The 13,363-nt window shown below is 45.2% G+C and overlaps 1 protein-coding gene across 1 annotated transcript; it reads right to left on the bottom strand.

Annotated features, from left to right (window-relative positions):
• Positions 1–1,459: 1,459 nt before the first annotated feature.
• On the bottom strand, positions 1,460–6,974 carry LOC116745988 (intercellular adhesion molecule 5). Its single transcript, XM_032617154.1, is given in 9 exon segments — positions 1,460–1,668; positions 1,864–2,106; positions 2,774–3,007; positions 3,010–3,042; positions 3,578–3,856; positions 4,110–4,430; positions 5,303–5,546; positions 5,549–5,583; positions 6,920–6,974. Coding segments are annotated over 9 exon segments (1,653 nt in total).
• Positions 6,975–13,363: the final 6,389 nt, after the last annotated feature.

Genomic DNA, 13,363 nt, shown 5'->3' with positions numbered 1-13,363 from the left:
AGTATTTTGTTCACCATTGTATCCCTGCTGCTTTGTATGTGTTGAAACCAAAGGATTATTTTATAGCTAATCCATAACCCAGACTCAGGAAAGGTCTGGCAAGAATGAGACAGTTTTTTCACTTTGATGCCTGATGCTGTGTCCTTTCTATCTGGTGTCTTCAATTTGGAAGGCTGTGGACCTGTATCTGGAAGTCTGGACTTTAGTTTTGAAGGCAAGTCAGAAAGGCTGCTTCCTGAACTAACGCACCACCTGCCCTGGGCTGTTTGGTTATGCTACCAACTTGATATTCTTTTCATAGAGATTGTTCTCAAAGTGCAACTATGTGACTTAATAAAAACTTTCAGCAGTGACACAGAAGAGAAATACTTTCAGAGGTCATAAAATCACTTTTACTTTTTATCATTTCCAACATTTCAGTGACCCATACATGACTGATTTTGGAGAAGAGACCTGGTTTTACAATTCTTCATGTCTTCTCTAGGGGGTGAATATAATCTTTCCAAAGAACAGAGAAGGAAGCTCAATCATATAGTGAACATTGTCACAAGAGGAGTCCTCCTGAAGCTTAAAGGGAAGTTTGCAGACATATAAAAATATATACTTCTTTATGTAAAAGGAGAATAAACATTGGAACTCTAACCTAAGAGCTTGTACAGGTAAAAAAAAATTAATATGTTTAATGTGAACTCACAGATGATTTACTCTATAATGGATTATGAAAAGGAATTCAGAGATGTTTGGAGCTCAATTTCATGGAAGAACTCTACCTTCCATTGCAGGGACAGAACACTGGGCTAGAAAAGCTGCTTGTCTGACCCAGCGTGGAATTTCTTATGATTTGTATACTCCTCTATGGCACACAATAGATGGTTAGTGAGTTGAAGCCTAACCAGACACTGAGCCTTAATGATGTCATCAAGCTCAGCTCTGGGAGCCAGCATTCCAGAACCCCAGGCTAGGGGAGCACAGGAATGTGTAGGCGGGATTCGGGTTCTGACTCCTAGCCCTTTGTTTGGTATTGACTCCCTTCAAACTCCAGTCCCCAGACTAAGAAATTGGTTCCCACTTAGTCATGAGGAAACCATGAGAAATGAGTTGTATTTCAGAGATATTTCTGGCTATCTCTTCAGTCTGATGTTTGGGAGCAAAGGGCAGTGGGAATGGGGGTGACAAGGCACAGGCAGGATCTTCTTTTCTGAATCTGAGAGTGGACGGATAAATCACACAGCAAGGAGCAAGAGGCCCTCTCACCAGTTAACACTGAGACTGAATTCCTACTCAGAGGAGTTGAGCTTGTGGGTGGATTGGATCCACAGGACATGAGGGCCTGAAACACTGTTTTATGGGACCATAGAACACAAAGGATAATGTCTCTTCCTTTCTCTTCTACTCCCTCCTCCCTCCCTCAGGAAACCCCAGTAGTAGAGGGTGCCTTCAACCAAATAGCTGTTTCTAACTAACAGTTCTGTGCATTGTGCTTTTCTGCTTGTTGAACAGCAAACTGGCTTTCCTCCTCTTTGTTCTTCTCCTTCTGCCTATAGGGCAAGTTCCTCCTCTCTATCTTGCGGGGCCGATAGTTCAAATACAGTGCTATGATGATTACGCCCACTCCAAGGATGACAATAATAATGACAAAGATGGTGGAACTGACTCCTTCATCCAGTCCTGCCCAAGCACAGAAGACAGAGAATTGGGAGTGATAGAGGGCAGGAGAATCGCCCCACCCCAGCCCACAAGGCCCATTTGTCAGTCTCACCCTCCCCAGCCCACCGAAATCTTTCTTCTTTCCATGTTTGTTTAAGAATCCCAACCCCTGGGGGATTTCCATTCTGGGTCTGGCAGCAGGGGAGCTGCAGTCACCTTGAACAATGACAGCAATGTCTTTGCTGACAGAGCCCAGCTGGTTAGTGGCTGTGCAGCAGTAGGTTCTAGAGTGGTCCTGGGTTGCCTTCTGTGGCACTTCAAGGTCAAAGATCGTTCCATTCCAGGTACACAACAAGATTGGTGTCGGGTTTCCCTTTGGGACACAGGCAAGCATCTGCTCCATCCCTTCCAACCAGGTCTGGTTGCCAGGGCAACCAGATTCCTCTAATTGTGGCTTGTCTGGAAAAACAGGTCCCCAGAGGGGCCAGCTCAGGGCACCACATTCCCTTGTCTCCATCACGCTAGGCTCCCTGTCCCTCCCCTAATCCAGACGCTGTGTCTCCTCCACCCAATAGCTTTCTTTCCCAAGGGGAGGACCATCAGTTCCCTGCTTTGAGCTACTCTTTTTCCTCCTTGGACGAGACTGAGATGCAGCACAGGGCATTTTAATGGATTGAGACTAAATGATCTGAACTGCTTTGTCAATGATGGCCCTGGGGTCCCTGCTTCCCATCTTTGCTTCTCAGTGAGTGAGAACATGGGTAGGGGTGAACCCAGAGACAACGATTTTTCTACTTTTCAAAATACAAGTTTTTATGAGGAAATTTCCCTCCTCAGCATAGGCTCCAACTATCACCTCCTATGTTCTCAGCCTTTGGCCCTCAACTAATACTGCCTGATCACTTTGACCACTTTTTCTTTTCTCTTCCTGGTTTCCCCCTAGGGTTCTCCCTACTCACTTTCCTAGGGGTAAGGTAAGCTTGAAGAGCTTTAATTTTATTTTCTCCTTTTTTTTTTTAAATGAGAAAAATGTGGCAACTCTAATAATGAAGCTGCTGGCCAAGATCTCTGGAAATGGAACACTAATAATCCTTGTTTTGACAAGAAAGATCAGGCTTCTACTCACATAAGACATGGAGTTGGATCACAGTGGTTTTGCTCAGCCACGGACCCTGGACCTCCAAAGAGGCCTCACAGGAGAAATTTCGGCCATCATCCTCCTCCCTGGCGGTAAGTAAAAGCCAGGCAGGCTCCCCAGGGGCAGGGAGATCTGGGGCTCCCTGAAGCCGACAAGTAGGGCTGGGTGATGTTAATACATGCCCTGAGCAGGTCACGTTAATTTCTGTCCCTGCCAATGGTATAATTCTTCTACCTCCAGGATTGGCAGAGGGAAGCCTATAAAGAAAGGAAAAAGAGAATGAAACATATTTCTCAAAACTGACAGCCACCTCTGTACTCTTGCTGCTGGTGGCACCCCTCGGGCAGGCGGAGAGCAGGGGAAAGACTCTGGATACCATTACTGCTTCTGTGCTGACTGGCGGGAGCGACGAGATGCTGTGGAAATTTGCGAGCTTCTCCTGTAACAAGTGCCGCATGCACACGTCTGGCTATGCCTCTGCTGCAAGGATAGCGAGATGTCTTTCCATCTTACACATTTCCTCCTCACTTCAAATCATTGTTCCTAGGAATAAGTTCAAGCATTCAGAATCACTCTGTAAGTATTATGGCCTAAGGAAACAGGGTGAAGGCTAGATAGAACTACTGCCTCAGCGCATCCCTGCGCTTAGAGAAAGATGAAAACTAATGTTCACTTTGGAGTATACCTAGCAAAGATTAGTAGGGAAATTTGCAGTTGAATCACCAAGCCTTTACTATGGACATTTTCAATGGCAGAGAACTGTCAAGGGAAGGGAAGAGGCAGGTCACTTACTACAGACATGCACTGGCTCTCTTGTTTTGTGTTCCATTGGACCCAGAGATACAAGGCAAGACAGCTCCTGATCACCAGTCTCCATGGCCCGAACACTGGCATTGGCCCATACTGTGTCTCCCTCCCAGGAGAGGAAGGACCTAAGCTCCTGGTCTCCCCGGAACATGTGGATCATTACCTCTTCAGCTGGGAACACCCTAGCCACCTCACAGCTCATGGTCTCTGCCATCCCAACTTCCAGAAGTGAAGAGACCCAGATTTGGGGGCTCTGAGAGAATTCTGCCAAGAAATGAGGAAAAGGAAAGAAAGGAGAAAAGCCATGATAAATCACATGTCATATAGGACCCCACAATGTAGGGAGTGGGGCTAGAAGCTCTCTGTCCCCCACAGTGAGTTTAAAACTCAAGTAAAGGTGGAGCTCAATTACCCTTACACCCTCATCCTAAACACTATGGGAAATGAGGGCCAAAGGCCAAGGTAAGCTGAGGAAACTGAGCCCCAGGATTCCCTCCACACCTGGGCTCTGACTCACCAAAGATTCGGAGCGCCTTGATGGCTGAGCTGCTGCAAAAGAGCCCTCCACCATGTGAACTCAGGTCCAGTTCTGCATGGCAAGAGAAATTGCACCTGTCATCCTCCCTTTGGGCTTTGACACTGATGGTGACCTCAGCTCTTTGGGAGGCCACAGCCAAGCTCCTAAAATTCTTTCTATGTAGTTCTTGGTTATCCTGGAGAAGGGTAAGGGTGGGGTTTTCCAGGGGTGTGACACTGGGCACGTGGCATGTCACTGTAAAGGCGTCATCCACAGCCACCCATTCAGGCTGCAGCTCCATGATCACTTGCTCTGCTGGCTCTTTAAGACAAAAAGGTGGGCTTGATGAGAGAAAGATACTCAACTCTCCAGAAAGAAATGGTATAGGACAGGAAGCCTGTGACAGAAGGTGACCACTACTCTTAAGCCATCTGATGAACAGTGTCAGCTTTCTGCCCTAGATGAGATGAGTTAGCCTTCTTCGTCCCATCAAAGGTGGCTAAAGCCAAGAAATGTTAACTGTTGAGGGGCCCCCTGCTTTGATAGTTGCTGCCATTCTGGAGAGCTTTTCTCTCTTACCAGAGGTGCTTCAGAGGCATGAGCAACTTCTGAGGAGCTTCTTACTGTCACACGAAAACGACACCCTAGCTAACCAAGCTCTGACACCCCAGAGATCACACTTATTCTTATGGCTACATCTTTGCCAATGCTATTTGCCTACCTGAAAGAGGCTCCTCGCCCATTCCCATCACTTCAAAACTTAGCCACTTGCAGGAATGAAGCTCAGGAGCCTCCTTTTCCGTGGAGACTTCTCCAGCTACCCCAGCCTACAAAGACCCCGCTTTCCCTAATCCCTGTTTATTCTAAAAACTTGTGACAAATAATTCAACAATGATTTTATACTTTTTTGATAATTTATAAATTAGCATCATTAGCAAATGCCTCCTGTATTTGAGCATATTCTCAAAAGCACAGATGTCTGGATGCGCTCTATGGTCTGCTCCTAATTTAAAGGCCTACACCAAAGGGAAAGAGAAATAATTGGCTCTGGAATCCCTACAGGAGGACAGAAATCTTTATTAAGGGCCACAATTCTCTCCCCTAAAATAAGTCTCTTTCTAATTATTCCCTAAAGAAGGCACAGTCATGTTCCCCCACTCTTCCCTTCCTCCCCAGCCCTCAGCCCCACTCACGGTACACAGTGATGCCAAGGCTTATGTCCTTTTGGATCCCTGCACAAGAGAAGAAGCACTGCAGGATGGAATTCTGTGTGACATATTCCAGGAGAAACTCCTTCCACTGAGGCCCTTTGCCCACCTGGGTTTTCTTTAATAAGGTCTCAATTCCACTGGGTCCCGGGTCTGGACAGGTGGTGCTGCAGTTGACCATTAGGGACTGCCCATACTTTACAAGGGCCTGATGTGGCGGGCCTGATGTGGCCAAACAGAAACCTCAAATAGGTCTTCTGCAGCCCCTGAAAAGGTCAACCACATATGCCAAAGACTCTGGTGAGGACCACAAGACCCAAGAAAGAAAATACAGAGCCTATTCTATCTAGTTACAGGTTAGAGAATAGGAAACCTACCCTGAATAAAAAGGTACAGGGGACAGACAAGAAAAAGACCCTTAAGGAACAAGTTAGAATCCTGACTCTACCACCATTCCCTCCTCTCATCATCTTTCTTGGGATCTCGATTTCTCTAATAGTGTCACCATGGAAACTATGGCGTTGCTAAAAATCATGCCCAGGAAACCATTCTCTTCCTAAACTTCCAGAAATCTTGGAAACTTCCAGAATTGGCTGCTGAGGGCCCTCATGGGGTAAGTAGACCCCTGAAAAAAAAGAGCTTTGTTACTTATACCTCAAAGCAGTGTTTCTCAAATTCTGGTCTAAGAATTGCCTTCACCAGAATTATGCTGGGATGCTTGTAGATTGCAGATTCCAGCTCCACCTCAGACTGAATGATTAAGAATTTGTGAAGGCAGGACCTGGAAATACTCAAGGGAACAAAACAAGCACTCCTGGTGACCTTTGTGCACACCAAATTATGGGAACCACTGGTATAAACGTGACTCCCAGGGTCACTCATTTCCATGGAACTTTTCACCTCTTCTTCTCAAAGTGAGACTATTCCATTTTGCTTTGGTGCTAAGGCAATAGATGTTTTTGGATGCTTAAGAGTTTACTCTGTTAGGGAACTCTTCTCAGGAACAGTGAGAGAGACATCAGGTAAGTTTTAAATGTCTGATACAGATGAGGGGCACAGTGTCCTGAAAACTTCCCTTACCGGTCCCCTTTAGCTATTCCATGTCTACCATCTACTTCATCTCCCAAATACTAGTCCTTTCTGGGAATACACAACTCTTGCATCAATGTTACCCACTAAGGCTCCAGTTCCTTTCTTGCCATCTGGAGAACTCGCTCTTCACAACTGCACTATGGGCCCTGTCCTATCGAGATCCTATTGTAGCTCATCGTGACATAAAAGATGGCAACAAAGAAGTAAAAATATTCCCGAAAGCAGAACAGGACAGTCCAGGGGCAGCAGGGAGCCAAGCAGAGAAGGTATATTTCTTAGAGAGGGTTTTTTCTGATGGTCTATTATCCTGTCCCTTAATGTGGGTTTTCCCAGTTACAAGCCAGAAACACCTAGGATTCTGTGTCCTAGATCCAAGAAATAGGACTCTCTCCCAAGGGTCCAGATGAGTGAATACAAAAGTGTCACCCCACTCAGGATTTTCTATCCTCTTTCTCATTGACCTGTGCCCTGGCACATACTAGCTAAAGAAACTTTCCCAAAAAGCGTCACCTGGGCAAGGAATCAGGGCCAGCAGGGCCCAGACACCAAACAGTAGCATTTCCATCCTTATGAGAAGGGCCAAAAGCTGGAGAGGAAGAAAGGAGACAGCAATGCTGGAGAAAGTGACAAAAAAAGAGAAAAAGGATATAGGAAATTCTTTCTTTGATACTGTTCAAAGTTAGCTCCTTCCCTAAAAGCTTGCATGGTCTGGAGAAATTGTAGCAAGAGTATCAGTGGTATGGAGGTACGAAAAGAAATTCTTGCATCTATTTCAGTTTGGTTTATGTGCATAGCAAAAAGACATAGGAAAATATGAGAAATAATGAAGGGGCTATGAAAGTAAGTGAGATTCCTATATAAGCTTGTATTGCACTTACCTGTTTACATGTTTGCCTCTGTTTGAGTCAATAGAAGATGGCTGTTAGCATAGACATATGAAAAGTGAGGTTTAGAGAGATGAAATTTGGCAGTGTTTATCTGGCAGTCCAGTGGAAAGTGACCCTGAATCTAGAAAACATGTTCACTCAAGTCCTGTTCTCTTATGGGAGAAATATTTCTTCAGGACTCTCTCTTCATGACCTCTATGAAATATCCCTCAAGATAATCCATCTCTTTCTGATCTGCCTCCAGGTTCACCAAGCAACATTTGGATTACTACTTTGGCTTAGTTAAATCTTAAGTGTCCACTTCTTTTCTCTGCCAATCCATACCAAGTTTTTCTTTCAAAACCCCATTCAAGCAAATTTCTTCTAAGAAAGGACTTTCTTGACTAATCCTATCCCACTTCATAATCCCTCACTTATTACACATTATCTGTACCTCACTTTATGCCAAACACGATTTCTGAAGCTATGTATATTAAAATGTAATTCACCTCAGTGCATTATTTTAATGATGTAATCATTACTGTACTAGGAATTCTTTAAGAACAAGAGATAATACTTTCATCATCTTGCATCTCCAGCACCTAGCACAGTGCCTAGCATATTATGGATATTCCATAAATGAGTGACTATCCTCTAATTCTCCATTTTAATTTTCATACACTGGGTTGTGTACAAGTCTACCTTTACTTGTATGCTGGTCTGAAAGAGGGTTGTTTTTTTTTTTTGGTCTTTTTTATATACGCATAAAACAATAGGCATATCAAAATTTACACTCCCAAGTAAATGCTACCATTCAAAACAATCACTTTGGGAGGCTATAAATTTAATCCAGTGATGACACTATTATTCAAAACATTTTTGGGAAGTGATTTAGAACTGGCTTTTAAGCTACATAAGAAATATCAGTCTCTTTATTAAGCTATTCTGTTGGATTGGCCAAAAAGTACCTTTGGTTTTTAAGTAAAAATAAAAGACACATTTTTCATTTTTACCAAGAACCTTGTTGAACAATGTATTCACCCTTTTGTTCCAATACTTTCTGCCATTTTTCAGGCAACTTCATAATTCCATCTCCCCAAAACTTTTTATCTTTTTGAGCAAAGAACTGTTCCAGGTGCCTTTTACAGTCTTCCAGGGAATTGAATTTTCTTCAATTAAGAGAATTTTGTAAAGACCAAAATAAATAGAAATCCGAAGGTGCAATGTCTGGTGAATATGGCAGATGAATCAGAACTTCCCAGCCAAGCTGTAACGGTTTTTGCCTGGTCATCAAAGAAACATGCAGTCTTGCCTTATCCTGATGGAAGATTATGCATTTTCTGTTGACTAATTCTGGACGCTTTTCGTCGAGTGCGGCTTTCAGTTGGTCTAACTGGGATGGAATTAATCATTTGGTTTTCCAGAAGGAGCTCATAATAGAGGACTCCCTCCCAATCCCACCGTATACACAACATCACCTTCTTTAGATGAAGACCGGACTTTGGTGTGGTTGGTGGTGGTTCATTTCGCCTGCCCCACGATCTCTTCTGTTCCACATTATCGTACAGTATCCACTTTTCATCTCCTCTCACAACTTGTTTTAAAAACAGAACATTTTCATTACGTTTAAGTAGAGAATTGCATGCATAAATATGGTCAAGAAGGTTTTTTTCACTTATGTGGAACCCAAACATCAAAGCGATTCACATAACCAAGCTGGTGCAAATGATTTTCAACCCTGATTTGGATATTTTGAGTATGTGGGCTATCTCCTGCATGGTTTAACGTTGATTGTTCTCAATTAATGTCTCGATTTGATCGCTATCAACTTCATCTGGTCTACCTGACCATGGAGCAGCGTCCAGCGAGAAATCTCCAGCACGACACTTTGGAAACCACTTTTGACACTTTCAATCGGTCTCAGTACGTTCTCCATACACTGCACAAATCTTTTCTTGCATTTCGGTTGCGTTTTTACTTTTCTTGAAATAATAAAGCATAATATGCCAAAAATGTTGCTTTTTTCTTCCATCTTCAATACTAAAAGGCTACACAAAAATTCACCAACTTTGATAAGTCTTTTTTTAAATGCACACTGATATGACAGCTGTCACATACAATCTAACATAATTGTTTCCAATGAAGTTAAAGACAACTAAGTGCTACTAGAGCCATCTTACGGTAAAAAAACCAACGAACCTTTTGGCCAACCCAATATTATTCTTTGGACAAAAGTGATATTACTCAGTCACCTTATTCCCCAAACTTAGCTCTGAGTAACTTACATCTCTTTCAAAGGAAGACCTCCTAACAGTGAAGAGATTCTAAATAATGTAACCTCAGACTCTGAAGGGCATTTCAAAACAAGTGTTTTGAGTAACAACAGCTCTGCTGAAAAGAGTACAAAAGTCCCAATTGGGACTACTTATATTCATACATTCTTTCAGCAAACAATTATCGAGCCAGGCTTGTAGTAAGGTGTTGAAGTTACCAAGATTTATCCTATGACATAGGAATTCCTGGTAGTTGGAGGGAAAGACAAATGTAAATACAAATAACAATATACTGTGCCGAATGTTATCATAAATATTGAGAGGGAGTAAAATGAGAATTAAATGAGTTAATTCAAGTGTTCAGTCCAACTATTGGCACCTAAGTCTTCAATAAATGTGATGATGGTGATGGTGCTGTTCTTTGATGCTGCTGATAATGATAAGCAAATTGATCAGGGAGCATTGAGGAGGGAATCATTACTTCTCTCTGAAGGAGTTGAGACGGTCTCTCAGAAAGGTCCCCTTTGAGCTGCATTTTCTATTATGTGCAGAAGTCTGTTAAAGCATGAAGTGATATGGAGAAGAGGTCAGGCCAGGCTTATTTGAGAAAATTAGAGAAGTTCATCCTCGTTTTCCCTGTGGCATGTTACGATCAGGTACTGAAACATGAAATTTTTTTTTTTTTTTTTGCGGTACGCGGGCCTCTCACAGCTGTGGCCTCTCCCGTTGTGGAGCACAGGCTCCGGACGCGCAGGCTCAGCGGCCATGGCTCACAGGCCCAGCCGCTCTGCGGCATGTGGGATCTTCCCGGACCGGGGCACGAACCCGTGTCCCCTGCATCGGCAGGCGGACTCTCAACCACTGCGCCACCAGGGAAGCCCTGAAACATGAAATTTTATATTCATTTTCTTAATGAAAAAGAAAGCGGCATCCCTAATGGGAAAGTTTTTAAATCTTGAAATCCCTTTTGCTCACTCTGTAGACTATACCCTAAATTAAAGGTTTAAACTGTCGGCTATTCTAGGCCTGTACTCCAGCCACTAAAGGGTTGCAGGGAGAGTGGTGGGCAATGAGGGGAGGGTGGCAAACATGCATGTGCTGTTGGATGGCTTTGGCTGTGTAGCCAAACTGGACTTCCTGTCAGAGTTTGGGATGCTCACCATCCATTTACATCCCAGGGGTTCTTGCAGTTTCTTACACAGACCTGAGTCACATCCCACCCTTTGAACACTGTCTCTTCGCTATGCCTGGAATTTGCTTCCTCCTTCCTGAACACTCTTTCACCCAGTTCAATGTGTCTTTTCAACGAAGCCCACTGTAAGCAGCACTTTTCAACCCGGGGTGCCCAGGCCGCATCCCAGCACACCCTCGGTCGATGCTGCTGCTTTCTTTTCCCCCGGCAGCACCACCTTCTACCACACTCCCCCTGACCCCTCAGGCCTGGGAGTCTGGTCTACTTCCGGCCTGGACTGTAAGCCGCGTGAGGGCAGGGCCTTTTTCACTGATGGATCCCAAGCACCCAAAATGGCTGTAGGTGTTCAACGACTATAAACGAATGAATTAATGAACTAGATAAATTATTTGCAAATATTTGAGTGAGGGGCTGCGCCCACCCCTCGGATACAGAGCCCAGTCAGTTGTGGCTCGGAAGGAGTTTCCCGTGCAGTGTGTACACAACGTGGCTCTGAGCCCAACAGGCCATGAAGCCTTTTAAAGGTGGATGGTATTTTACATTTTTTAACTATGTGGGAGAAATACTTCAATGAGTGATCCTCAAAAATTCCAGAGTGTGAGGAGGTGAAGCCCACCAGGAGGCCAGACCCCCACAGATTTGACAGGAAAGCTGGGAGAAGACCCCAGCATGAATCTAAGCAAAGAAAACAAGACCCAAGTTCTCACTGAGGGCCGCTCCTTGCTGCCCCAGCCGCTCCTCGCCTCGCCCGCTTCGCTCTCAAGCGCCCGCCACGCGCTCCGACCGTTTGGTAGGCACAGCCGGGCGGGGGCGCACGAAGACGCTCCTGGCCGGAGGATTTGCCTGATCTGCCTAGAAACTCGTGACGTCTACGCAGGAGCTTAGCGAGAGTTGGCTGAGACAGGCGGGGCGGGCCGGAAGCTAGGACGACAGGAGGGGGTAACGGGGAAGATGAGAGTAGGGAAGCCTGTATCCTGCTTGGCAGAGAGCACATATTTGACTCAAGGTAATGGCTACTACATAAAAAAAAACGGGAAAACAAAATGGAAATGGTGGTTGTAGCAAATAATGGCTCTGTAAGGAAAACAAGGGGTTGTCGGCACCCCCCTGCCTGTTCGTCTGGTGGTGCGTCCTGAACACGTGAGGCTCCCGCGCGGGAGTGGGCTGCGCGCGCAGCCTCCTTCGCGCCTTGGCCCTCTGAGCAGGCTCGTTTGTGGACTTCGGCTAGGCCCTCGCACAAAATCCTGCTGGGACTCCACCAAGCTCTTCCTGGGTGGGCTGGGAAAGGGGTTCGGAGGCACGCCTTGCCACTGTCTGAAAAGTCTTTTCGGCGCCGCGCCCCCCGTTTCTATACCCCGCTCTCCACATAGAAGTAACACGCTTGAGGGAACTAGCGGTTCGGGCCTCACTTCCTACCAAAGGTGTCTGCGCCCTTGCTCCCGCCCAGGGCTTATCAATAAGCTATAAAAATTAAGGTGAGCTTGTAAATCCTCCTTTGTTGCCTCTCTTCACCCCGGGTCCCTTTTCCTTAGCTTCCACGTCTAACGTCTCCCGAGGGTCGTGTCTCAGAAACCTTTCCCTGAGCCCAGATAGGGCCGTTCACATCGGCACCTTTTTGCGGCTTTGGATCTCCCGTAATCGTTGGTCTGACCGTGAGGCATGGGCTGAGTTTCTTGGTGAAGTGAAATTTGAAGATTTGGGAGGTTTTTTTTAGGAGGGCAGTTATTAGGTGCATCCACTATCTCGTTTAATAGAACTCCTTTCCAGCGAGGAGGCAGTCCTTTTAACCCGATTTCGTGAATGAGGAAACAGACTTGGAGAGGCCTCACTAATCTTTGTATGGGGGAGGCAGGCCGGGAAATTATTAATGTTGACAGTTTTGGTGACCAGTATAAGTCTTTTTTTTTTTTTTTAATTTATTTTTGGCTGCGTTTGGTCTTAGTTGCTGCCTGTGGGCTTTCTCTAGTTGCGGCGACCAGGGGCCACTCTTCGTTTCGGTGCGTGGGCTTCTCATCGCGGTGGCCTCTCTTCTTGCGAAACATGGGCTCTAGGCACGCGGGCTGAGCAGTTATGGCGCAGGGGCTTAGTTGCTCTGCGGTATGTGGGATCTTCCTGGATCAGGGCTCAAACCCGTGTCCCCTGCATTGGCAGGCAGCTTCCTAACCACTGCACCACCAGGGAAGTCCTGACCAGTATAAGTCTTAAGAACCTTTTTTTTTTTTTTTTCCAGCTGCCTGTCTTGTGTCCTAGTACCACTGCCTCCTCTCCTTCCATACTGACAGTTTGAGGGAGAGTGTTGGATAGAATAGAAGCTTGGGGGCTAAGCAAGCCAATGAATCCCTCGAAAATGTCCTACTAGCTTTAAGACTATGGGAAATTTACGTAACTTACAGTTTTCTTATCTGTCAACAGGAATGGCATTTAGTTTATTTATATGAAAGTGCCTACCATTGTTTTCTGACACTAAAAATAAGTGTGCAGTAAATGGGCATCTGTATTTTCCTCTTCCAATCTCAGAAGGGCCTTTTCTGACTACTCTGTAAAACTGCCAGGCTTTGTTTTTCTTTATAGCACTTATCACTACCTGACTTTAAGGTAAATATCCAGTGGTGTTCTGGAGCAA

The sequence above is a fragment of the Phocoena sinus genome, chromosome 20 (genome assembly GCF_008692025.1).
Source record: "Phocoena sinus isolate mPhoSin1 chromosome 20, mPhoSin1.pri, whole genome shotgun sequence".
Lineage (NCBI taxonomy): Eukaryota > Metazoa > Chordata > Mammalia > Artiodactyla > Phocoenidae > Phocoena > Phocoena sinus.
Note: the sequence above shows the minus strand (reverse complement) of the source record. Positions and strands in the feature narration are given on the sequence as shown.